The 27,548-nt window shown below is 32.6% G+C and overlaps 1 protein-coding gene across 1 annotated transcript in view; it reads left to right on the forward strand.

Moving 5' to 3' along the window:
• Positions 1-325: 325 nt before the first annotated feature.
• Positions 326-27,548, forward strand: part of LOC127713956 (uncharacterized) — a 104,384-nt gene continuing 77,161 nt past the window's right edge. Inside the window, exons 1-14 of the mRNA XM_052219907.1 lie at positions 326-332; positions 5,837-5,991; positions 9,934-10,049; positions 10,702-10,844; positions 11,603-11,826; positions 14,515-14,519; positions 15,704-15,807; positions 18,412-18,547; positions 19,668-19,741; positions 22,825-22,956; positions 24,127-24,231; positions 24,655-24,825; positions 25,374-25,459; positions 27,065-27,218. Coding sequence (XP_052075867.1) covers positions 326-332; positions 5,837-5,991; positions 9,934-10,049; positions 10,702-10,844; positions 11,603-11,826; positions 14,515-14,519; positions 15,704-15,807; positions 18,412-18,547; positions 19,668-19,741; positions 22,825-22,956; positions 24,127-24,231; positions 24,655-24,825; positions 25,374-25,459; positions 27,065-27,218 — 1,612 coding nt within the window. The remainder of the gene's footprint in view (positions 333-5,836; positions 5,992-9,933; positions 10,050-10,701; positions 10,845-11,602; positions 11,827-14,514; positions 14,520-15,703; positions 15,808-18,411; positions 18,548-19,667; positions 19,742-22,824; positions 22,957-24,126; positions 24,232-24,654; positions 24,826-25,373; positions 25,460-27,064; positions 27,219-27,548) is intronic.

Genomic DNA, 27,548 nt, shown 5'->3' on the forward strand with positions numbered 1-27,548 from the left:
ACCCTTGATTAAAACAGTGAAACTGTCAGTTTTTAGTTTCTCAGTTGAGAATTTAAAATTTGCACCAAGGATTTACATAGTCTTTCAAAAATCATTGTCTGCACATTATCAGCAGTATACATGAGGTTTGTAATCTTGTTCATTAAGATATGAACAGCACAATGCAATGATATATGATTTTGACATTGTGTAGACGCTTTGAAAGATTTGTTGAATTGTCAGCAGAAAGTCTTCCTACAAATTATTACCGCCACTGGGATAGCTGTAATGCCGTCTGGTAACGCCGGCTAGCTGCATGTAACTGTTAGAAAATCTTTTAGAAGAAATGACTGGTAACATAATTTACTGTTTACGCATTTTTATATGAAAAAAATCTAGGAACAAAAGATTCATGTATTAGTATCAGTGAAAAACAATGCATCAACATGGGTTAAATTGGAGTTGAACTTGAACCGTATGATTGCAGTATTAGTCCAGGACTACCAGATTTGAAAAAAAAAGAAAGTTGAGTCTGTCAAGTCAAAAGCAGGGCGGATCAGTTTATGTCAAACATATGTTATCATGAAAATAACATATATTATAATATAGATTAAGAAATGAAGAAAATGTATTGTATATAACTTGGTGAAGTATGAAAAGTTGGCTGCTTCCGCATAGATCAGTGTATAACACTGAACAAGCGATGTAGACACTGCCCAGGGGAGCCTTGATCCAGAATCGCTATGACAAGAGGGGTCCTTTATTTCTGTTTGGTAATTGTAACAAGAAACATAACATGTATAAGTTATATTAAGTAAGTCTTATGAAAGATACATTAGCGTTTTATCTATATTATCAGAGCCTGTGTGACATATAATATAATTGTATTATATTTCTCTGATATTATCTTTAATAATTTACGATATCAATTATCTTTTGTGGGAGCATATTTTTTCTAAAATGAATTGTTGTTTACAATTGAAAATTAGATGAAGATATATATATATACTGAGGCATGTTCAGTATGGCAAAGTCGAAAAGCCGGTTACTACAGAATTATGTTTAAAATTTTGTTTGATGACTCCGACTTTGAAGGTCACGTGCTCATTATGCACCCCTATATATACTTCAATTTTCCAAGGCCGATATGTGTAGTAATTTACTGTAAGATCTTGAATCTTAAATCTTAAATCCTTGAATTTTCCGACTGAAAATTAAATTTTTTTATGATATATGCCAACGGGCGGTAATACTTTCAGCATGGATACAACTGAATACAATCTTTTTTAATTTATACGTGAATGTTTTCTTAAATATCGATCAAAAGCTTATGTTACATGCCCCCCCCCCCTTTTTTTTTTATACCAAACTCCGTAATTTATACCCGGTACGATTTTGATATATCTACCCAAGGGACGTAACTATGGCGGGAAAGTAGTAAATTTGGATTTGGTTTGAGAATGGTGCATACATCCCACTTACATGTTGATGCATTATTCAGCGGAACAATAACATACATTCCTTTAAATTAAACACTTATTCAAAAGGGTTGGGATGTTATCAACATTGGAAGAATGGTAAAAAATAATGATTTAAAAGAGAAAAAAGGGGTATAATTTTTTCCAAAACAATAAGTTTGAAATTGATGCCTTAACATCATGTGTTGGCTAACGTGTGGAAAGCATGCATATTAAATCTACAAATCCTAAATTATACAAAGAGATAGTCGACTGCCAAATCTAGATGGAAACCAAATGGATTTAAAGGTATCAAAAATCAAGTTTTGGGAAAATATTAAGTCCAAATAATTTAGACCTCTTGTAGCATCACAGCCAAAAAAAAAAAAAAAAAATGAAAATAGCATGACAAGACGTCTTTCCAGGACAAAGTTATTCATTTTCAAAAGGTTCCTCCCTCCCCCAGCCTTTACCTAACTAAAGTATATATATTCTTGAGGCCTTTGAACATGATGAATCTCTAGGTGGTTTTCTCTTGCATTTACACATTTTTTTAAGTCCCAGATTTTATAATTTAGTATACAGTATTGGATTTGCTCATTGTTGAAGGCTGTAAGTTGACCTATCATATCTGTCAACCTCTGAAGATGAAAATGCAGGTCAATACTTGCATTGAACAAGAAAATCTCATTAGATCATGTAGATAAGGAACATTTATTATGTTCATGTTTTTTATATTTTAAATCAAACAGTTTCCAAAACATGTTCACATGGTTAAGTATTTACTGAAAATAATTTAAAACTTTAATTTAATTTTTTCATTGCATTTATTAACTATATTGATAGATTAATTTATCATGTTTATAATACTATATTAATTCAAGCCATACCCCCTTTTGCATACCTGTCAACCTCTGAAACTGAAAATGCAGGTCAAGGCCTGCATTGACATGATTGAAGAAGAAAATGTCAGGTCATAACGCGTACGAACTTTTTCAGTCCAATTTTAGTATTGAGAGGGTTTTTTTTATAAAGTCTATAACCAGTCAGCATGGTCAGGGAAATTACTGAAATAAGTGATATATAAAATCACTTATTTAAGTAGCAAATTTGAAATTTTGTCACAAATTGTGATTTCGTAGTTTTACCAAAATTTTAAACATAGGTTTAGATTATATCTTATTATTATTAAAATTGAAAAAAATAAACCTCTTGCTTCTTTTAAGTAGCAAGGTTTATGCCTTTGATGCAATCATTTAGCTGTAAATTCTATATTTGTTGAAAAAATGCTATACTGAAGGCTTTACATAGTGAACTGATACTTTCTTAACATATTTTTCCCAGCAGTGGGAGTATTTTTCCTGTAAACAGTCAAGGGTCTAACTTAAATAAGTTATTAGAGAAAAATAACATACATTTGTTATTGAGGGCTAAAAAATAAAAAATCTGCGATAACATATGTATGTTACATAATGTACATGTTTCAAAGGGACATTATACATCCTTTATTTTGTTAAATTGTGTACTAGTTCTATTGATATTATAATTGTCTTTATGTACATTAAACTTTAGAAAGATATAACAGCCCATAGTTTGCCAATCATGCATAACACACCCATGTTATTACAGAAAAAATATGCCTGTAATAACTAAAGGGTGTTATTACAGCTTCTCTACATCTCTTCAAAGCCTTTTCTCCTACATATATCACAATGTATTTTAATTTATTGTAATAAATAATGATAAGAGCATGTAATGAGGTTCTGCGCAAGCTTCCTAGTCATTCCCAAGTGTCTCGTGTAATAAGTTAAATGCCTGTAATAACTAAGCCTTGTTATTACAGCTAAGTTATCACTTAAAAGCTTTGTCTCATTGATTTACCATGGTTGATCAAAAATGTATTAATTGAATTGGAAAATTAGTTTTCAAGGTTATGTATTAAGTTACTGCGCAAGTTTCAAGAATTCCCAAGTGCCCACTGAAAATAAAAATTATTATGGTACATTTAACTGATAACAAACATATGTTACTACAGATTAAGAGAAAGTATCCGTAATAACACATGTATGTTATTTTTCTCTAATAACTTATTCAAGTTACACCCTTGACTGGTAAAATCATGAAAATTCATGGTTTCATCTTACAGATTATGTAATAAAATTTAGCTGTTCGTGATCAAATTTCACTGTTCAGGGGTGTTGAATTTAGTGGGGGTAATTAACATAATGATACTTAAAGAAGTGATTTTTTGGAAGAAAATAGAGGTATGATACTTAAACAAGTGATTTTCATGTCATTATCCCAGATCCAGTACAAGGTCATCACCTGACATGACCAGTCATGCTATCAGCACAGTTGTTGGACTTTTTTGTTGGTTCTGATAATTTTAGCAACATAATTAGTCCCTGGATGATCATTAGTATTGTATATTTAAAGCTACAATAAAATTAAATCACTTAGTCTAGTGATTTATTTGTACTACTTAAATAGGTGATTATTAAAGAAAGACAACTCTTACTTCCAACATTTGTTGACAAAATGTTACTTGAATCAGTGATTTAGAAATCATTCATTTAAGTAAGTCCCCTGACTGATAACCATGATAACATATACATGAACCACTGAGTTTCCTAAAAATAATCTCTTTTGTATTTGTTAAGTATATAAATATTTATCATTAATTAAATATCTTTCTAAAGCAATGCCCTTTTATTGTTTTATTCACACTAGTTTTCTTCTTTTTATTAGTAAATGTCATAAACCCCAGTTATACATGTAATTAGAAATCCTTGATTCCTCTGCTCATATCCTAAACTTGGATATGATGGCTCGTTTCGATGCTGAGACATTTTCACGTGTGGTTAAATTTTGGGGTACGAAGTAAGATTAATTTTTCCGTTAATTAGCAGACCCCGAAAATCCTTTCGTGATGCGGCTCCTCCAGGTAAAAAATCCCTTTTTTCACATAATAATAATTTATTTCTTTGCATACATTTAATAACCATAGTTTTTGTCTCGCCTTGATGGAGTCAAAAAGCGAGATATAGGTATGCTGTTTCCAGCGTCAGCGTCAACAATGTATTAGTTTGTGATTAGGTCTAGTTCATGGTGAACCACTAGTGGTAGTTCAATGATATTTGGTATGCAGTTGTATTAGCATTGGCACATCTCATTACCATGGAGATTATTTGGCCCCGCCCCCTCAGTCAAGGTATATTGACTTTGAAACTTTGCTTAGTTTACATGTATTAGTTTGTGATTAGGTCAGTTTATGGGGAACCACTGGTGGTAGGTCAATGATATTTGGTATGCAGTTGTATAAGCATTGGCATATCTCATTTCCATGGTGATTATTTGGCACCACCCCCTCATTCATGGTCTATTGACTTTGAAACTTTGGTTTTGTTTTCATGTACCGGTATTAGTTTGTGATTAGGTCAGTTTAAGGGGAACTGTTAGTGGTAGGTCAATGATAATTGGTATGCAGTTGTATAAGCATTAGCACATCTCATTTCCATGGAGAATACTTGGTCCCTATCCCCATTGATCCCTCAGTAATGGTCTATTGACTTTGAAACTTTGGCTTAGTTTACATGTATTAGTATGTGATTAGTTCAGTTTAAGATTAACCACTAATGTTAAGTCAATGATATTCGGTATACAAATGTATTGGCATTTGCAAGTTTCATTTCTATGGAGATTATATAACCTTTCAACATTTGCATTTCAAAATAACAAATAGGCGAGACATATCTCTGTGTTAACAGTTTATTATACATTGATGTTATGGTCCTCTGCTCTCCAAATCTGCACAAATGGTTAAGCTCAGTCACTTGTTAAAAACTGAAACATGTCCAATCTCACTACACAGAGAATTTTTTTGTTTACGCACAATTTTTGTGTTCCTCAATTTGAGGTGCATTAGGGATATTGACCCAGCTAGTTGAACATGTTGAACTTCCTGTCCAGGAAGAATTACGAATTTGCCAACATTTCAAAGGAAAATCACTGATGAATTCCAGCATTTCATACTTAAAAAATCTCAAGGCACAAGAAAACGGGTGAAAACGGGTCAAATGCCGAAATTACGTGTTTTTTGCTAACCCGGACAACTATTACAAAATCTCGAGTGAGCCTTTTTTTTTAATTCCCGGGTGTGAGCCGCAAAATCTGGGTCAGTTGACAGGTTTGACCTATAGTTGCTTACATCCACATTATTTGGTTTTGGAGATTCTCATTCTCATTCATACCACATATATATCCTTAATCTTTATATTTTTGCAAGAATTTAATCGCTGTGGTGTATTTTAATGAAAAACAATATGAATAAGTACAGTACTCTTATGCCATGTACATGTATGTATAAAGTTAAACTAATTTTTCTCAACTTTATTCTACAGCAAATCAAAGTGAGGCTGCATGTCCTGTAAACTGGAAAGAATACAATGGAGACTGTTATTACATTTCTGAGAATAGATTCAGATATTCAGATGCTATAATTACATGCTCATCAAGAAATGCATCTATGTATGTTTTCCATAATGAAAAACAAAAGGTCAGTAAACACATGATTTAAAAGATGATTAATTCTAAGCTGTGAGAGTATCATTTTTTCAGATACATGTTAAGACATTCATATAGTTTTTATATCATATACAAATATACGCCACCACCTCCAGGGTTGATTGGGGAATATATATAGAAATATGGTCATCTTTGGACTTCTCCCGTCTGGCAGTAAAACTGATTGACATTCAACATTGTAACCACAAGAAACATCATCACAATGAATATTTGACAAGTTTCACAAATTCGAATTGCTGAAGTAAAGACTTGTTTTTAGTAATCATTTTGTCTGTGGTACATCATAATTCTGCCTGCAATTAATAAAAAATCTTTATGATAAAAAAATTCCTTTTAAGTTGTAATAAATAAACAATTTCTGTATTACATACATATATATGTGTACATGTACATGTGCAAGATTGGAATGAGTTGTACACAAGCTCTAAAGTAGCAGGTCAGGTGTGGTATTAAACAAAATGAAGTAAAACAAAATGTGAAAAACTACAACAGGGGACATATATAGGTAAATTTGCTCTATCACCCTCTCAACTATGTGTTGTTTTATTTATTATACTGAATGTTCTGTTATTACTGTCTATCAACATTCAATTTCAAATTCAAAGTAATCAACTATGACTTCTTGTACATAACAACAATCTGTACCTAATAAAGCGCACAATTGATCAAGGGTCTCTGTCAATGGTAATATTAGAGTATTTGCCATGGGATAGGGTAAATTAGCTCCTTTTTATTAACCAATCAAAATCTGGTATTTTGACATGAAGTATAATAAAAAGAAATGATTGAAAGCAAATCACATGATTTCTTTGAAAAGAAAAAAACAAAACTAAGGTAAAATTTTACTGCATTATCCTACGACATGTACAAGACCTTTGTTTTATCACAATTGCATCATGTGCATAATTTAATGAACTGAAAATGTACACTATACAATAAACATGATAATAACCTACAAATACAAATTTGATATACTTATGATTATCAATACATAATTTATATAGGTAATCATCTTATATTGATCAAACATAGATACCAGACTGATGTTGTATAAGTACTGTGAAAGTTTATCATAGTTTATATTATCATGTCCATAATGTTTACGTATATATATATGATATGTCTCGTTATATAATACATGAATTCTAATCATGTTACAAATGCACTTAGAGCACAAGGTCATTTGAGTTTACATTTTATACATTTTTGATAATAGAACTAGAGGAACTATTATGATGGGTAGTAAGATTATACAGTACCCAGGTTATTGGTGGGATTTGATTGCCCAGTCCTTAGTTTTCTATGTTACAGTATAGTGTTTTGAAGACTTTGATTCACGTTTTGTTGTTTTTCATTTTTGCCATGGCATACATGGCATAGCCTGTTTTTATACCCCGCTTTAAAAAAGTGGGGGTATACTGTTTTACCTCTGTCTGTCCGTCCATCCATCCGTCTGTCCGTCTGTCCATCAATCCATCCGTCAGTCTGTCAGTCCGTCAATCCGTCCATCCGTCCCATGAAAATATTTTGTCACATCTTTCTCAGGAACTACAATACAAGGATTTCTGAAATTTGGTTTCAGGGTTTATATAAGTCAGCTATACTGTGTGATGCGTTTTCAGATTGATCACTCAACAACTTCCTGTTAACAGAACACTTACATCATTTTACACAACACATCCAAGTTGAAAATTTTCGTCACATTTTTCTCAGGAACTACATTACAAGGATTTCTGAAATTTGGTTTCAGTGTTTATATAAGTCAGCTATACTGTGTGATGTGTTTTCAGATTCATCACTCAACAACTTCCTGTTTACCGTCAAATATTTGGGTGGGGGGTATCATCAGTGAGCAGTAGCTCGCAGTTTCACTTGTTCTTCAACTTATGATTTTGAATAACCCTTTAGTCATGTTAGTATCTGTGGTTTACAGAATATTTTTTTTATTTGATAAATTTTGGAAAATGAAATCAAGTTAAATATATAAATATGGGTTTTGCAATTTTTTCATTCAACAATACATGTATTTGACTTTTTAGGGAGAAGCCCTCCACCAGTTACATGTTTTTCTAATATTCACATTGGAATATTCTCAGCATGCTCAGTAAGAGTAATAATATCATATTTCAATCAACTTTTGGTGTGCATTGATAAATTATTAGGGCCCTGCTGAATGGCGGACGCCCTATAGTGATCAGTCTGTCTGTCCATCTGTCTGTCCGACCGTCCATCCGTCCATCCGTCCGTCCGTCTGTAACAAATTGTGTCCACTCTATATCTAGAGAACCGTTATGATTTCAAATTTTATACTTGACATGTATATTAACCAACACCAGAACGTGTGTCATAATGTATGTTCAAATTCCTAGGTCAAAGGTCAGGTAAAAAAACTTTGGTTTCAGTTGAGAACCCCATGTCCTATGGTAAAGATCGTGTCTGCTCTATGTCTTGAGAACCGTTATGATTTCAAAGTTTATACTTGACATGTATATAAACCAACACCAGAGGGTGTGTCATAATTTATGTACAACTTCCTAGGTCAAAGTTCAAGGTCAAAAACTTTGGTTTCAGTTGACAACCCCATGTCTTATGGTAAAGATACAAATTTTTTAAAGCACATTATTCACAGCGGGGCCCACAGAGATGGCTCCCATCTCAATGATATCTAGTTTTTTTCGGTTTTGTTTTGTTGGGTTACTGTCTCAGATAATTTACACCTCCTCTCTTTTTATTAGCTCACCTGGCCCATAGGGTTAAGTGAGTTTTTCTCATCACTTGTCATCCGTTGTCGTGTCCTTTAATTTAAAAAAAAAATCATATCCACTGAAACAACTGGGCCATATTTAACCAAACTTGGCAACAACCATCATTGGAGTATCTAGTTAAAAAAAATGTGCCCCACTTGCCAACCAACATGGCTGACATGGCTAAAAATAGAAAATAGGGGTAAAATGCAAGTTTGTTTATTATCTTGAAAACTATACTAGATACAGAAAAACTTAAATAGCAAAAATGATCAGCAAGACAAGATCAACAAATAAGTCAACATGGCCAAAATGTCAGACAACACCTTATTGGAGTTAATTGTCCTTAAATGACGATTTTTATATATTTTTTTTGCGTTTTTGCTTTATATCTTAAAAGTTATGTTAGATTGATAAAAAACTTTAAATTCTAAAATGATCAGTAAGACAAGGTCTATAGTTAAATGGAAGAAATTGTCAGTAGACCCCTTATTGGAGTTCTTCCTCTAGCTCTTTAATGACAATTTTTACCCATTTTTTACGTTTTTTGTGTTTTTGCCTAGTATCTTGAAAACTATAAAAGATAGATAGACATTTAAAAAAAAAGATCAGAAAGACAAGATCTTCAAACAACTAAATTTTGTCATAATTGTTAGTAGACTTTTTATAGGAGTGTTTGCCCTTAAATGATAATTTGTTTACCCTTTTTTGTGTTTTGGGCAAAAACTAAAGAAGATAGAGAAAAACTTTAAACAGAAAAATTATCAGCAATACAAGATCAACAAAAAAGAGATTTTTGTCATGAATTCTATTCTAGTCTAATGTTGGAGAGTGTCTATTGTTGAAGATGCACATAGACCTAGGTGAACTACACAGGCTCTTTAGAGCCTCTAGTTCAAATCCATTTCTGAATTTTCAGCATTCATGTTCACAAGTCAATGCAAAAAATACAGATACTATACATCAAAGGAACATTATAGATATATAGAATAATCCTCAACTCAGAAAAAAATTAAATCTTCAAATATTACAAGTCCTTAATGAATTTCACTCAGGTATTGCAATATATTTTGAAGACTAGGGAAGACCTGATCGTTGTGCTATCACAAATGATATATGCGCAGACATTGTTCAATAATTACATTGGTTTTTTTGGGGTTTTTTTTAAGCAATGGATAAATTCTCAACTTTTCCATGGCACTCGAATGGAATTCTGGATAGGAATGCAACGTGTTAACAAAACATGGACGTGGATTGATAATACAACATATGATGCGAACTCTACGTATGTATATATATTAAACCAATTCAAGAAGTTGATTGTTAAATATTTTCCATCTCTTGAATTTATTTTTTAGAGTGATTTAAAACTTCAAAGTTGAAATACAATTAAGAACATATGTACTCATTCAAAACAATAGATTATTAGATTAAAACATTTAACATAAAACATTCAATTTTTCATTATCATTTTATATATATTTGTAAATCTTCAAAACAATACTGGGAACTAATCAGTCAGGGGTAGTACTTCAACAAGTGATTTCCAAATCATGCATGTACATAAAGTTTTTTTTGGTGCTTACATAGACGAGAAAAAGTTTAACACTGTTGAATTCCCCGCTTTTACAACACAATGTGAACATACGATTTATCATGTGATTTAATTACACAACATTAAACCATGTGCTCATTTCTTAACCAATTTTTATGATATTTTGATCTTTAAGAAAAAATTATGATAAGGGCTATAATATGCGAAAATAAAACTACATCAAACATTTCTTGGAAACTAGATTCATAGGACAGAGAACATTGAAAAAAATACCACCTGGAAATGGTGAATTAAAAATTTCACAAATTTAAATTCAGTACCCGAAATAGATTAAAAGAGGTCACAAATTTCATGGAGTACAGAAAGAAGATTATTATTTTAGGCATTGGTTGAGGAACAAGGTTGGTACAGCAAATGATGCACGACACAGATGTGCTTCAATGTATTCCTATAGACCCTATACTGGACAGATCCATCAAAATGACTGTTACCGTGGAAATGGAATCATTTGTGTGAAGTCCAGAGGTAAAGACAGTTTAATTTTGAAATTAATTTTCTGATAAAAACTTCAAACAAATCCAGAGAACATTTATTTATATAAGATTTTATAGATAGATAACCTTTATCATGTTAATTACACAAGGCTTTATTCATATAAAAAGAAGAAGATGTGGTATAATTGCCAATGAGACTAATCTCCACAAGAGACCAAATGACACAGAAATTAACAGCTATAGGTCACCTTACAGCGTTCAACCATGTGTAAACCCATACCTCATAGTCAGCTATAAAAGGCCCTGAAATGACAAATGTAAAACAGTTGAAACGAGAAAACTAACGGCCTGATTTATGTACAAAATAATGAACGAAAAGCAAATATGATATACAGCAACAAACGACAACCACTGAATTACAGGCTCCTGACTTGGGACAGACACATACAGAATATGGCGGGGTTAAACTAGTTTGAAGGTGCCAACCCTCCCCTAACCTGGGACAGTGGTGTAACAGTACAACATAAGAACAAACTATAAAAATCGTTGAAAATGGCTTAACTCATCAGATGGATACAAAGCAGAAAGACATCTAACAAAACATGCAAAAACACAGATGACTTGGCAGGGTACTTATACCTGTTTTAAAGTTTTTCTTAATTTCTAGGAGTTAGGAATTTTTGTCTTCACTTTTTCAAGAATTTCCAGCAAATCTTTTGTCTATTCTTTTGATTTTCATGATTTTCAAAAATAATGTTTTGTAGAAAAATCTTTGAAAATATTTTATAGATTCTTATGAACTATGCAACAGAGATGATGGCTGGATATTAGTAGAAAAAAAATGTGTTAAACTATTTGAAGACAAGTCAGCTTGGCTTGATGCTAACCAGACATGTACAAAGAATAGCGGAAATTTATATCGGCCAATAAATGGAAGAGAAGTTTATGCATTAGGGGAAGTCGTTGGTTGCAGAACAGTAGATAACCAAATGTGGATTGATGTATCTGATGTGGTAAGGGGTATTTTCTATAATGTAGATTAATTTATTTTCATTGGTATCAATTATTTGCGATTTCAAAATTACCTCTAAGGCCACAATTAAAAAAATGTTTGTTTCCCCTCCCCTTAGTATTGGAGCTGACCAGGCAGGCAGGGTATACTTATTTATTTTTTTTTTGGATTTCACTTCAAATTGTTTTAGAATTGAAAAAGATTGGAACGGCTATCTAAATATAATCAATTCATTCTAAAAACTATAGACTGAAAGAATACAATTGTACTAATTTTCTTTTCACAATTCTGACAATCACAAAAAAATATATATTGTTTGGGCATGTCATTAATGGCCTTTCCTAATATTTAATACTGGTATCTTTGTAATATGTATTGCCAGATACGTGAAAGCCTACAACATATTTGTATGGTCATAGAACACTGAATTTCTAAGGGCATTGATTGCTCTTCACCTCAGTGTTTCACAAAAGGACAGAACTGTTTCAGTTTCAAAGTATTATTCTTTATTGATATCTAATAAGCACAGAATTTACATATACTATTTTGATTTCTGGTAAATGTCAAACAAAACTTTTACAATTATTTTACTATACACCTTATCGCTATTTGTCCGCCATTACTGGACATCACACAGGTTCCCGTAAAATTTTGATGTCACAATACAAAATATCTGACGCCACAATGGAAAAGTGATTGTTGTATGACGTCAAAAGTTCAAGCGGGACAGATTCTTGGGTCAGCCGGGAATAGCGATAAGGTGTATTGATTTTGGCTTATTTTAACATTCGTGATGAGTTCTAGAATCAGTTAGAAGCATTTTGAGGATTTTTCCATGAAAATACTGCAAACGATCACTAGACCATTAAACAAAAGACAAAAAGTTTTTTTTTTCTCTGAATTTACTGTTGCGAAAAGGGGGATGCAGACAATGTACTAGTGCGGACTTTACAATGCCGATTATGGTACTGACAAGAAACCATGATGAAAACAATACATAGATGTTATTTTACTTCTTGGTTTCTAGTGCAACTATTTTTTACAGATTTCTTTTATGAAATTGAATCTTACATTTTTGTGCATTAGCTTGGATTGCAAATGAGATTGATAGAAATCCACAGCATTGGGAAGTAAGTTAAAATAAATTCAACAAGAATTTGATTGATTGATTTTTGGTGTTTAATGTCAATTTTCCCCATTAGTTTACATTGTGGTTGCCATTTTTATGCCTCACCTAGGGGCATTAGGTTTTTTCGGTCTGTGCGTCTGTTCGTCCGTCCGTCCTGCTTCAGGTTAAAGTTTTTGGTCAAGGTAGTTTTTGATGAAGTTGAAGTCCAATCAAATTGAAACTTAGTACACATGTTCCCTATGATATGATCTTTCTAATTTTTGTCTCGCCTTGACGGAGTCAAAAAGCGAGACATAGGTATGATGTTCTGGCGTCGGCGGCAGGGGCAGTGTCAACAATGTATTAGTTTGTGATTAGGTCTAGTTCATGGTGAACCACTAGTGGTAGGTCAATGATATTTGGTATGCAGTTGTATTAGCGTTGGCAAATCTCATTATCATGGAGATTATTTGGCCTCGCCCCCTCAGTCAAGGTCTATTGACTTTGAAACTTTTCATAGTTTACATGTATTAGTTTGTGATTAGGTCTAGTTCATGGTGAACCACTAGTGGTAGGTCAATGACATTTGGTATGCAGTTGTATAAGCATTGGCACAACTCATTTCCATGGAGATTATTTGGCTCCGCCCCCTTAGTCATGGTCTATAGACTTTGAAAATTTTGCTAAGTTAACATGTGTTAGTTTGTAATTAGGTCAGTTCAAGGGGAACCATTAGTGGTAGGCCAATGTTAATTGGTGTTCAGTTGTATAAGCATTAGCACATCACATTTCCATGGAGAATATTTGGCCCCGCCCCCTCAGTCATAGTCTAATGACTTTGAAACTTTTGCTTAGTTTACATGTATTAGTTTGTGATTAGATCAGTTTAAGATGAACTGCTAATGTTAAGTCAATGATATTTGGTATGCAAATGTATTGGCATTTGCAAGTATCATTTCCATGGAGATTATATAGCCCAAACCCTGATCATGGTTCATTGACTTTGAAACTTTTACATAGTTTACAAGTTAATGTTTGTGTTTAGGTTTGTTTAAAGGGAACGACTTATAATAAGTCAATGGTATTTGGTATGCAGTTGTATTAGCATTGGCACATCTCATTCCATGGAGATTGTTGAGCCATGTACCTTCAGTCATGGTTCATTGACTTTGAATATTTGCATAACTTACATGTTAAAGTATTGCTATTTTAATTTCAACATTTGCATTATCAAAATTACAAAAAGGCGAGACATATCTCTGTGATAACAGTTTATAATGCCGAATTAGAGTGTTTACCGCAATTTAACCATCCACTGAACATAGAAAATGATAGTGCGAGTGGGGCATTCGTGTCCTATGGACACATTCTTGTTTTAATGATGGAGGAAGCCAGAGTACATTAAGAGAACCACCGATCTTCAGCAGGAAAACTTGGAATCATAATGAATTAAGAGTCGAACACACCTTGCGGAAGACAAGATTTGACTTCCATCTGGACATGCTATTAAATGATGAGCATAACAAAATTTGGTAAATTCACACCCATTTTATTAACTTTTTCTTCTTTTTTGTTTCTCAGTACCTGTAATTTATACAATTAGAGGCATGCATTTTACCCTAGTTTTTAAAACAGTATAGTTATGGGGGAGTCTGTCAGTTCCTCTTTTGTTTTCACAATATTTTCTTCATCTGAATTTTTTTTAGGGTAAACTTTGGGATTACGTGGACTTTATCATATTTGCATACTGTTTTTCACATTTTTATCCACTTCTCAACCGAAATCCCTTATTTGATGAAACTGTCTGAGAATCTTTACCATATATAATGCCTTTGTGCTCCTTTTTTTATTTTTTTCTGATTAATTTTTCAGATTTCCCTTTATAGAAATCATGGAATTTGAAAGGCACTGGGGGTTTGCTCACAGTAACTCTAGATTAAATTTCTTTAGATCAAGATTAAAGGGGCATTAATTAGACCATAAGAAATTTGCCTTATCTGTCAACCTATCCATCTGTGATATCTATTATTGGTTGTCCTGAACATGCATGAAATATTTGCCACTGGACGTTAAGCAACCAACAATCAATATCTATAATAGCTGGTTATTGGTAAAACTGGCCAGGTGTGCTCAACCATTTCCAGATCCTTTGTAGACATATTAAGCTTTGAATATATTTTGAATAAACAATAATTTCATTTCTGTTAATTTGTAGCCATATCCTGGTCAGTGGAGGTACAGTAATAACATGACCATCAGGTACCAGCCATGGGCTAATAATGCCAGAAAAATATTGTAAGTATACTAATAAAAGACCAGTATGTTACTGAACCACAATAACAAAATACCATCAAGTCAGGAGCCCTGTTTTTAACCCCAACCACTCACAATTTTAAATTTGCAAAATTTTATATAATTTAAGATTTTTTGAGCAAAATACAACCACCTGCTAATATGTTTTGAAGTGTCTCCTTATCTACCCACCCCTTACAGTCAGGGATAGCCATAAAGAAAAAATCAGTTTCAATAACACATGCACATTAAATAATGATCGATGGCTGATCTTTTATTATTTCTGATTAATTTATTTGCAACTTTTAAAGACACAGAAAGATTTAGAGCTAGACATATTTATCACTGATCAATTGTTGAAGACTGTATTATTTTTTTCCCTGTATATGTTTTTTGATTATTTTTGTTGTGGATTGCTGTCAAATTGACATTACCCCACAGCTCCTTTTCAATTGAAAGACAATTCTGTATTTTTCAGGGTAAAAGGAGGAACTTGTGTGTTTGCAAATCCTCGCCAGAATTTTTACTGGGATGTAGAATTATGTACAGAAGAAAAGAAATTTGTGTGCTCAAAAGATACTGGTATATTCTAAATACTCAAATATTTTTTATTTTTATCATTCATTTTTTATGCCCCAACTACGATAGTAGAAGGGCATTATGTTTTTCGGTCTGTGCGTCCGTTCATTCGTCCGTTCGTCCAACTGTCCCGCTTCAGATTAAAGTGGTTGGTCAAGGTAGTTTTTGATGAAGTTGAAGTCCAATCAACTTGAAACTTAGTACACATGTTCCCTATGATATGATCTTTCTAATTTTAATGCCAAATTAGAGTTTTTACACCGATTTCACGGTCCACTGAACATAGAAAATGATAGTGCAAGTGGGGCATCCGTGTACTATGGACACATTCTTGTTTGATATGCAATTATTGTATACCACAATTCCTTATTTTTATTTTGAAAAAGCAAAGTGAGTAACATATTTAAAAAGATAGTACAGAAAATTCTACAAATTTGGTATAATCCTACCTTAAAATATGGGACACCTGATTTAATTATTATTTCTCTACATCAATTTTATGGGGAGATTGGTAATCTTGGTAATCTTTATTATACAATTAAGGAGATTTGGTATTGTTGCCAATCATGCCAATGAGACAACTGTCCCTAACAACAAAAGACAAGAATGTAGGTCACTGTAAGACCATCAACAATGAGCAGATGGTTATAATGTTGAAGGAAGCTTATCTTTATAGTGTAAGCATTTCTGTGCTTAATATGATATAATTGCTGCATCAGATAGAAATTGACCTTATGCAAGTGCAAGTATACATGTACATGTATAAGACTTTGAATGATTTTGGAACATTCAAATATGAAATAAAACAAGAATGTTGGTCTGTTTTGTAGGTTCTTATAACAAATCAATTTAAAACAGTTACAGACTTTCCCTACACATTTTTCCAATGAGAAATAGGTTAATGTTTAGATATATTAGTATTCATTTGCATAATGTAGATTTCTATCTGACTCATCAGATCTTATTGTTAAAATTTTGTTTTATGCCGGGGGCATTTCAATTTACCCCTGTCCGTCCGTCTCTCCGTCCCTTCGTCCATTCGTCTGTCCGTTCATCTGTCTGTCCGTCCGGATTAGGAAACATTGTTTGTCCAGCTGTCTCCTCCTGCAGTTTTAGAGGTACAACTTTAATATTTTGTAGGATGTTCATACACATAATGAAGGTGTGCATGGCCACAGGATTTTGATTTTTTTCGAATATTCTGAAAATGACAGTTAGTTGGACATAGTCATTTTTTTGGTACTAGCTGCATAAAGAGATCATGGTTTGTTGGGCTATCTCCTCCTACAGTTACTTCATCATACATAGTGTTAAATTAAGAAATAATTCATGGAAGCCATAGATTTGTTGGAAATTTTATCCTGAGTGTTAGCGAGGGATAAAATAAATGAATATCACAGCCCAGGCCATGTGTAAATTTTACAACAAATCTATGGCTTCCATGAATTATTTCGATTCTAATAGGACAAATACCGTCATTAAAATACTGAAGTGAGGGTGAGTTTGCTGTGTGTGTGGCTGTTCTTTTTTACTCCCAGTTCGATAAAGCTAAAACAGCCTAATAAATCTGTAGCTTGCATGAATTATTTCGTAAATAACCGCTAGAAAAAATGTGCTTAATTCTTTTAATTCTCAAACTCAACATTTGCCATTTTAAGTTTACATGTTTTTCTCGTAAGCTACCGTCAAATCCAAAGTTGACATTTCGTAAATATGTGAATAATGCGATAGAATAGAAAATAAAACAACACCTACCTCAAAAATCCATTTTAATGTAATATTATATGAATTTCGATGGTTCACTTAACGGAAAAACCTTCAGCTTTAGTGTTTTCATTTGTATGACGTCATGTTTTGAAATGACTTAAATGCGCCAAAAGCATTAATGGACTTTCGCGGATTTTTATTTTATTTTGATTTAAAATTTGTAGATTTCTCCAAGCTCTTGTGCATTAGTTCTTTTTGTTATGCATCCGAATAAGAATAAAAGTTCTGTAGTCTTTTTTTCAATTGCAATTTTTAAAACTATAAAATCGACATAGCGTTTGCAAATAGGTTCCAGTACATGTGGATTTATGTGGGAGGGATATTGTAACATCCATTATTATGTATATCTTTGAGTCGGCACTAAGTATAGATATATCGAGAATTTTATCACTGTGTTGTTTACAAAGCGAAAGAAGAACGTCATATTAGAATTTATAATTTCCTATGGTCAGGCGGGGGCATCATTTGTGTCTTACAGACAGCGTAACAATTTCAAATTGTATGCCAACATCACTGTTTGTCAAATCTAAAATATATGGAAGTATACTCATGCATATGGCAGAGCAGAAAGAGGGGGCATTGTCCATATCTAGTTTCATTATGAAACTGAAAGTCTTTAGTCTTATATAATTTTCATAATCTCCTTGCTGTCAAAATCTATGATTCACAAAGTTGAAATTAATAATCTATTAATTTTTTTCATTCTGGTCCAATTTCAATTTCACATGTAACTTTGGGTTCCTGTCCTCAAGACTGCTTATTTTGACAGGGCTCAGTTTAGCAATGAATATTTTATATATTTGATTCAGGTATAACTTCAGGTTTACATGTGATTTTTAGGTACTTGTCCTCAAGGCTGGGCTCAGTTTAACAATGAATGTTTCCAGTTGGTTAGTCTACCTTCATTAAGAGATAGCTGGTTTGGTGCCAAAACCTATTGTAAAAACCAGAATACACAACTGCTGACAATAGTTAGGTTAGCAAATATTTTCTAATTTATATTCGTTGATCATGAAAATCCTGAAAAAAAAGGTATGTAAAAGTGTGTATTTAAATTGATTTTGGTGCATGAAACTCAAGAACTGATGTAGTCAAAATATGGAGCATTCCATTGGAGATATTTCTTAGCTTTTTTTTTTGCTTCCGGGAAAGAAAAATATGGAACTATTCCATGAAATTATCAGACATATGCAAAATTGTTCAGAATGTTGAGCTCTACCAATTGTCAATATGTGCCAAAACTGTTAGGAGACTTCTGATAGGAGGTATTTCCCTTAAATGACAAATTTTACTGTTTTATTTTTATTTTTGCCTTTTATCTTGAAAACTATAATAGATAGGGAGAAACTTCAAATGCAAAAATGATCAGCAAGACAAGTTCCACAAATGAGTATGCATGGTCGAAATCGCCAGTCGACTCCTTATTAGAGTAATTGCCCTTTGAAGAAGATTTTTACCAATTTTTTGCATTTTCGCCTTATATCTTTAAATTTATCATAGATAGATAGAAACTTATATAAGCAAAAACAATCAGAAAGACCAGATTTACAATTAAAACATTATGGAGGAAATCGTCCAATAACTTATTGTAGTAATTGCCCTTTAATGACAAGTTTTACCATTTTTTTGCTTTTTTCCCTTATATGATAAAAATTATAAAAGATAAATAGACACTTTAAATCACAAAAATGATCAGCAAGGCAAGGTCTACTAACAAGTCAAATTTTGTGTATATACTTAGTAGACTGTGACTCTTTATAGGAGTGATTGCCCTTAAATGAGGATTTTTGTTACCCTCTTTTTGTGTTTTGAGCACAAACTATAGTAGATAGAGAGAAAATAAAAAGACTAAATGAACAGCAATACAAGATCAACAAACAGAGATTTTTGTCATGAATTCTATTCTCCTCTACAATGTTGGAGAGTGTCCTTTGTTGAATATGCACATAGACCAAGGTGAGCGACACAGGATCTTTTGAGCCTCTAGTTTTGTGAAAGTAAAGAGAAAATATTCCGAGCAGTGCTTAAGATAATATAAAATCTAATAACTTTTATTATGATCTGCATTTTTAATGTATTGAATTATAATCCTTTAGTTCAGATGAAGAAGGTTTTGTACAGAGTATGATGGTAGGTCAGCAAGTCCAGAGGGTATGGCTGGGATTTTCTGGTAAATACACGACTTACACTGTAAAATATTATACCTATAAATAGATTATTATTACATTAATTATGAAAGAATATTCACATATTTCTATGCAGCATATAACTTATGTGGTGTGCACAAGATGACTGAGTTTTAAAATCACAATTGCTAATTATTATTTTCTGCTCAGCTCTTAATAAAATTGCATATCACGGCTTTGTGACTTCAAATGAGCAGGGGTTCAAATTAGCGGTGGTCCGAGGTCCGTGACCTTCCACTTTTGCAATCGGACTTTCGTTTTGGTAACTAGCTACGCCCGACGGACCTTCGATTTGGAAGAAAATAAAAATTAACTTTGCTGACCTTTTTTAACTATCAATATCGTCATTTCAAAGCCATATTTTTATTGTATACTCCTCGAGAGCTTACTTCAAATCATTTTAACTGTCGGCCAAATAAGTTTGTTAATTTATTAGAACGTGATGAAAGATGTCTTAAGTAAATTTGTAATCCATGTTTTGCATTAAAAACGTCATATTCCCTTCGAAATAGCGTCTCAAACATCGTTTATTTTTGTAATTTTTCTCGTCGGCCATTGAAATATTTGTACAGCATTCATCGGAAACGAACCAGATATGAACGAAATCCGGATTCTTACGATAATGACTGCGGACGCATGAATGGCGCAGAAGAAAGGGGTTGAACAGCTTTTTAGGGAGGTGGGGGGAGGTGGGAGAGAAAAAAAGATTCTGAAAGTGGGAGACGGGAGGTGGGAGAAGGGTACCCACTGTCCATCCCCTCAGAAGAATATTGATCCCAAAAGGAAAAATTACGCTTTCCACACACACTTTATACTTGATCTACTTGAATGATGTATATATTTTCATGCCCCCCAAGGGTGACTGGGGAATAGAAGTATGGTCACCATTGATCTTCCTCCGACCGTCAGTAAAACCCTTGCTAAAGTGGGGCGTCCGTTTGGCTGTGCGGGATGTACAAATTTGCAGCCACGTCAGGTCAGAATGAGGACGTTAATTCCGATGCCTCGTGTAAATAGAGTGCCACGCTCTTTGCACGTTAAGAACCCCTGCAACAACTCTTTGAGGGGTCCGTGGGTGGCCTGTTGCAAGGCTAAATTCCTGTCCCTATCCAATATTCCCTCATTTCCCGTGGCAGTATTAATTTCTCCGACCTTACTCCCGGACGCCTCTATTACAGAACCTACCTATTGCATTTATTGTTAATTTATTCTCGTCCTTATTATGCATGAAATATTTGCCACTGGACGTTAAACAACCAAGATTGAATCAATATATTCTCATGTATATGCATTGTTTCAATTTATTAATTAAAGTTGCTCAACTCTGGGACTATTATTATACTAATATCATTATACTATGTCCCAGCAGAGATTCACTTTGTTAAATTTATATGTTTTTTTAATGAGAAACACTGAATTTCATAAACATGATAACAGAGTAGTTTTTCAATTGAAATTTAATTGATATAACAACTTTTTTTTCCTTTTTGGTATAAAAAAAAAGCTTTTTTTTTATCAGTGCTAGATACTTAGTTGGTAGTTTCTAAGAAGACAACTAATATAATCATTGTGCAACTAGATATGATAAACTTAAACAGCTTTGAATTTGGACTGTTACTTTAATTGTATACTAGGGTATAAATTTAACAACAATATAAAAAAGATACATATATAGCCCTTTATATTATAGTTAAAACCAAACATTGTAGCGCCGCGAGCAACTTTGAACACTCCTCTTTCAAATCTCGCCACTTCTCCCTATCAGTTTCAAAAAGAGAAGTCACTTCTCCCTATGATTCTGAAGTAGTGTGAGCCTTGAAATTATGGTATAATTGTCAATGATTGAGACAACACACCCACCCACAGTGACATCCTCCCCAAATAAAAAAAAAAGATTATTGGAATTCATAATATACAAGACAAATACATTTATTATTATACATGTTATACCACAGTGACACTGATAGTGTAGTGTTTTATGTATAAGGTGGCCTGGAAATTATCTGTAAACTTAACAAAACATTACATGCAGTTCTTTAAATATGATGAAACAAGCTCAGTATAACCTACACCAAAAGCACATTAATTTTGTATCTTAGTTACTGAGTTATGAAATATTTCATGTAAAAGTAGGACCTAGGATTAAGGTTGTGGACCTTTCAGTTTGGAGAGTCAAAGGTCCTGGACCTTCCACTACCAAATGTTAATTTGAACCCCTGATGAGTAGACCAGATATAAGAAGATGTGGTATGAGTGCCAATGAGACAACTCTCCATCCAAGTCAAAATTTATAAAAGTAAACCATTATAGGCCAAAGTACGGTCTTCAACACAGAGCCTTGGCTCACACCGAACAGCAAGCTATAAAGGCCCCCAAAAATTACTAGTGTAAAACCATTCAAACGGGGAAAACCAACGGTCTAATCTATATAAAAAACGAGAAATGAGAAACACCTATGAACCACAGCAACAAACGACAACTACTGAACAGCCTAAATTATTTTGACCAGAACATATCAGTGATGTCATAATGTATGAACCGACGTTGATAAAGTATCCTTCTGATTGTGGATGTAAATCCTTATGTGATTTATAGATATTTTCACATATATATTAAATTAAAATTAGAATGTTGATTAAACGTGTGTTGGGTATGTTTAAGGAATTAAAAATGTCTACAAGCTGGAGAAAAGTAACTGTCAGATGCAAAAGGAAGAAAAAAATGTGTAATATTTTTCAGAGACACAAAATAACTTATATAAGAATTTAACGTAATATACACTTCACAGCCAAAAACATTCAAAACATAAAAAAATCATTGTATAAGAAAAGAGATATGTAACAATACTGCAATAAAAATATTTAGAGAAAATGATTAAAAAATTCATATAGCAATAATTTTTATGCACATGTTTAACAATTTTTTATGTTTTATATATATTGAAAAAAAAGTAACTAATAATATACCATCCACTTACAGCATGAAGTTGTTGTGAAGGACAGTAAACACCCCCTAAAAACTAATACTTTATTTTATAAATAATGACAAATATTTCCATATATTTCAGATTCACCAGCCACACCTGATATTCTCTCTTGGATTGATGGATCGTTGGTTTCTGCAGGAAATTATACTCACTGGGATTTGAATTTCCCTAAATTAACTAAAAATAGGACAGATTGTGGAATATTTCAAGCTGGTAAATTCATTACAAATATAAGACATCATGATTATTTAGGTTATAAAATAAATCATCAAGTTTTACAGTTTCATGAATGAGTTTTAAGAATTCTAGATTATTTTTGCTTTCTTCAATTTTAAATACAATATATTATATGTAAAAAATCATATGTTGTTGAAAATTTGAAATTTCAGTTTGTCACAATTTCCTTCAAATTTTCTCATTCATCAAAGATAACAGGTTTATTATTTTGTACACCAGACAGGTGTTTCTTCTTAAAAGACTGATCAGTGACACTCGTATAAAAAATGTTAACAGGCCAAATAAAGAATGCAGTTGAAGAGCATTGGGGACCAAAAATATTGACGATAATACCTCTTGTTTAGAATCTTTCAGTTTTGTTCATACAGCAACATGTCTGTGACGGCAGAGAAAAAATACTTTGGATCTATTATTATATGTGGGGTTCTTAGTTTTGTGGACTTCATGGGTATAAGTGAATCACAAATTTAAACATTAAACAGTTTTGTGGATTTCATGGGTATAAGTGAATCACAAATTTAAACATTAAACATTGTTTGGCCTGTATGCAGAACGTGTTACAACTATCAAATTGGGTACCTACAAAAATACAGTTTTCTTTAATTGGTGAAAATCAATATCCACAAAATAACAAATTCCACAGTATATGTATGATGTCTGTATTGATTGATTTCATTAGGATCTAAGTACTGAACAATCAGCAGAACTGAATGCTTAAAAAAAAAATCAAGTAAAACAAAATTTATTCAAATTTTTAAAACAAACTCAAAATTTAGAAAACTTTGCAAACAAATCACACTGATGCAATTGAAATTATGATTTCGTTTTAACAGTTGGTATAAAACTAAGGAGATGAAGTATTATTGCCAATGGAACAACTATCCACCAAAGTTCAAATGAGGTGGATGTAAGCAATTAAAGGCAACCGTACAGCCTTCAATAATGAGAAAAACCCATACTGTATAGTCTGCTATAAAAGCCCTGAAATGAAAATTTTGAAACAATTCAATAGAAAAACAAACAGCCTAATTCATAACAAAACAATTTATGAAAAAAACACATTCCAGAGTGTTTGTTGCCATTCCCGATTTTTAGTCGACCTTCCAGAGTATTTGTTGATATACATTTTCTGTTTTTTTTTTCTAGGTCGAATAGCAAGTGCTTGGTCCAATGGATATTGTTTTACATCATTACCTTTTATTTGTAAGGCTACAATTACAACCGATGTAGTTCAGAAGACCACTCCAAGGCGTAAGAATTTTTATACTTTTTCAATTTCCATTCTAAAACCAAAAAAATTTTGTGCTATCATTTCTATGAACATATTTGCAAATTCTAAAGCAGAAATATTTGCAAAAATCATTTTTCCTATTGAAGATTTGTGTCTGTAACATAATTGTTAAATTTTACTGGTAATAAAATTTTGACATTCGAATTATAGTTTATTCTGAAAAGAAAGACAAACTTTTACCGTTGTAATTTATAAAACAAACTTGTACCCTCCTATTGAAGATTTGTGTCTGTAACATAATTGTTAAATTTTACTGGTAATAAAATTTTGACATTCGAATTATAGTTTATTCTGAAAAGAAAGACAAACTTTTACCGTTGTAATTTATTAAACAAACTTTTACCCTAATCAAGTTAAGATTTCCTTTGTATTTCTTCCTTCAGCTGATGTACACTGTGATCCAGGCTGGATATTATATAATGGACAATGTTACTATTTTGGTGCATCACAGAACTCCAGTGGATACAGTTGGGATGATGCACAGCGATTCTGTTACGCAGCAAATGGCGATCTTACCACCATCTCGGATGCAAATGAACAGGCATTCATTAATAGTATGTGGAGAAAATTTACAATTACTGGTCCCATGCAAATTGATTTATCTAAGGATTGATTTATTTCAAGAACTCTAGATCTGTTTTTATAAATCCAAAGGATCAATTAAATGTCATTTTGTTTACATTCTCTGTCTGTCTGCATATAAAGAACATGGTTTGTTAGCTCAACTATGTTAAAGTTTATCAGTTTTTATATCACTTCACTTACCAGATACCTCCTGTCTAGAAGTTAGCAACTATAGGTCACTCTATGATCTTAACAACAATAAGCAAAACCAATACCGAATAACATGCTGTTAAAGGTTCCAACATGACAAATGTAAAATACTTCAAACAAGAGATCTAGTAGCTTGCTTGATGTAAAAAACAGTTAACGAAAAACAAATATAATATACAGCAACAGACGAAAACACTGAAATACAGGCCAAACATTCTTAAAATTCTTTGGTCATGTTGGTGAAACACTAAATGCTAATGACTTTAAATTTGCAGTGAATACTTATTAGTTTCGATAATTCTGTTAATTGGTATTAATTTTTTTACAGATAACCTATTGACAGTAAGCTCTGCCTGGATTGGTCTTAGATATAGACCTACAACTAAGGGCTTGGCGTGGGTGGATTATACTCAAGTTAGTATTGCACTTATTTTAGAGATAATCCTTTTTCAGCTCACCTTGCCTTTGAGCCAAGTGAGCTTTTCTCATCACTTGACGTCCTTCGTCAATTGTCGTCCATCTTCGTTAATTTTTACAAAAATCTTCTCCTCTGAAACTACTTTGCCAAATTTAATCAACTTGGCCACAATCATCATTAGGGTATAAGTTAAAAAATGTGTCCAATGACCCCTTTCGGCCAACCAACATGGCTTACATGGCTAAGAATGGAACATAAGAATAAAGTGCAAGTTTTGTCTATTATCTTGAAAACTGCTATTAAAGGAGAAAATCTGAATGAAGCAAAAATGTTTAAAATGATGAGATCTACCTATTATCCATTTACATCAAAAGGTCAGTCAACTTATTATAGGAGTTATTGCCCTTAAATGAAGAAATTTGCCATTATTTTCCATTTTCACCTTTTATTTTGAAAATTATTATAGATAGGGTGAAGCTTTAACCCCAAAAGTGATAAGCAAGACAAGATCTACAAATAAGTCAACTTGGTGGAAATCGGCAAACGACTCCTTAATGGAGTTATTGCCCTTTAATGACAATTTTTATCTATTGTGTGCGTTTTTGCCCATATTTTGAAAACTATAAAATAGAAAGATATAAACTTAAGTATACAAAATTGATCAGCAAGACAAGATCTACAAATTCATCACATTGGTGACCCCTTATTGGAGTAATTGCCCTTTAATGATGATTTTTACCAGTTTTGTTTGTTTTTTTGCCTGATGTCTGAAAAACTATAATAGATAGATAAAAACTTTAAGAAGCAAAATTGATCAGCAAGACCAGAGTTACCAATAAGTCAAACACAGTTCAAATCTTCTGACGACCCCAGATGGAGTTGTTACCCTTTACCAAATTTTTGCGTTTTTGCCTAATATCTGAAAAAGCTGCAATAGATAGAAACTTACAGGTATATAGCAAAAACTGATCAGGAGGACAAGATCTACATATAAATCTATTGGCCAAAACCGTCAGTTCACTCCTTATTGGAGTTATTGCTCTTTCATGACGATTTTGATCTACCTCTTATCTGAATTTGATCTCCAACAGCAAAACATGGAATTAATCATTTCTATATATTGAGAAGTTTGTTAATAAAAAACCTGCTTTGTTTTGAACTGGAATAGAACAAACTTGACAAAATTACTGGTGTATTGTTATGAACCTCATTTTTAGCCTTCCAGAGCTTTTCTCATCACTTGGCGTCTGTTGTTGTCTTCACCTGTTGTCATCCCTTGTCATTTACTTTTTATAAAATTCTTCTTTTCTGAAACTACTGGGCCAAATTTAACCAAACTTAGCCACAATCATAATTAGGATATCTAGTTTAAATTTTTTTTTGAAAAGCTTGTTATTTTGAAACAGAGGAGCAAACATCCTTGAATAAATTACACAATAAAAGTCGAAATTACTGCAAATTCATTTGACTTGAAAGGGCTAAATTGAGGAAAAATGTGTTAAAATATGAATTGTTTTACAATATATCTTGCCATATCATGTCAATCATTTTTAAAATTCTATGTTATGTGTGAGATGTCAAGATATTTTCTTACATTTCAGGTGGTATTTGTAAATTTCTACCCTGGTGAACCTGATGATTTGGGAAATGGTCAAGACTGCATTCAAATCGTTGGTGGACGACAGGATTTTACGGGGTCTTGGGATGATGGAAACTGCACTAAACAACAAGATTTTATATGTAAAAAGATAGCATGTAAGTATATACTAATGATTTGAGAATGAAGGTTGATAATAACATTTCTCTAATTCTTCGTCAATTTATCCCTTTCTGCACCCATTGTATAAAAAATTTAATCAACGTGTGGTTCGTTTGATCTCAGTTCTTCATTGGTTAAAATCCGATTATGACGTCGAATTTTCTTGCTTTCCTCTGAATTTCCTATTGTGACGACATGAAAAAAGGCGACCATGCCTGATGACGTCACATAGACAGAGCACATATTTTTTGCAGATCATTTGAAAAGAATGAATAAATTTGCCTGCGTATTGTTTGAAAATCATTAGAGAAACAGATTCCACCACC

This window comes from Mytilus californianus, unplaced genomic scaffold (assembly GCF_021869535.1).
Source record: "Mytilus californianus isolate M0D057914Y unplaced genomic scaffold, xbMytCali1.0.p SCAF_9, whole genome shotgun sequence".
Classification (NCBI taxonomy): domain Eukaryota; kingdom Metazoa; phylum Mollusca; class Bivalvia; order Mytilida; family Mytilidae; genus Mytilus; species Mytilus californianus.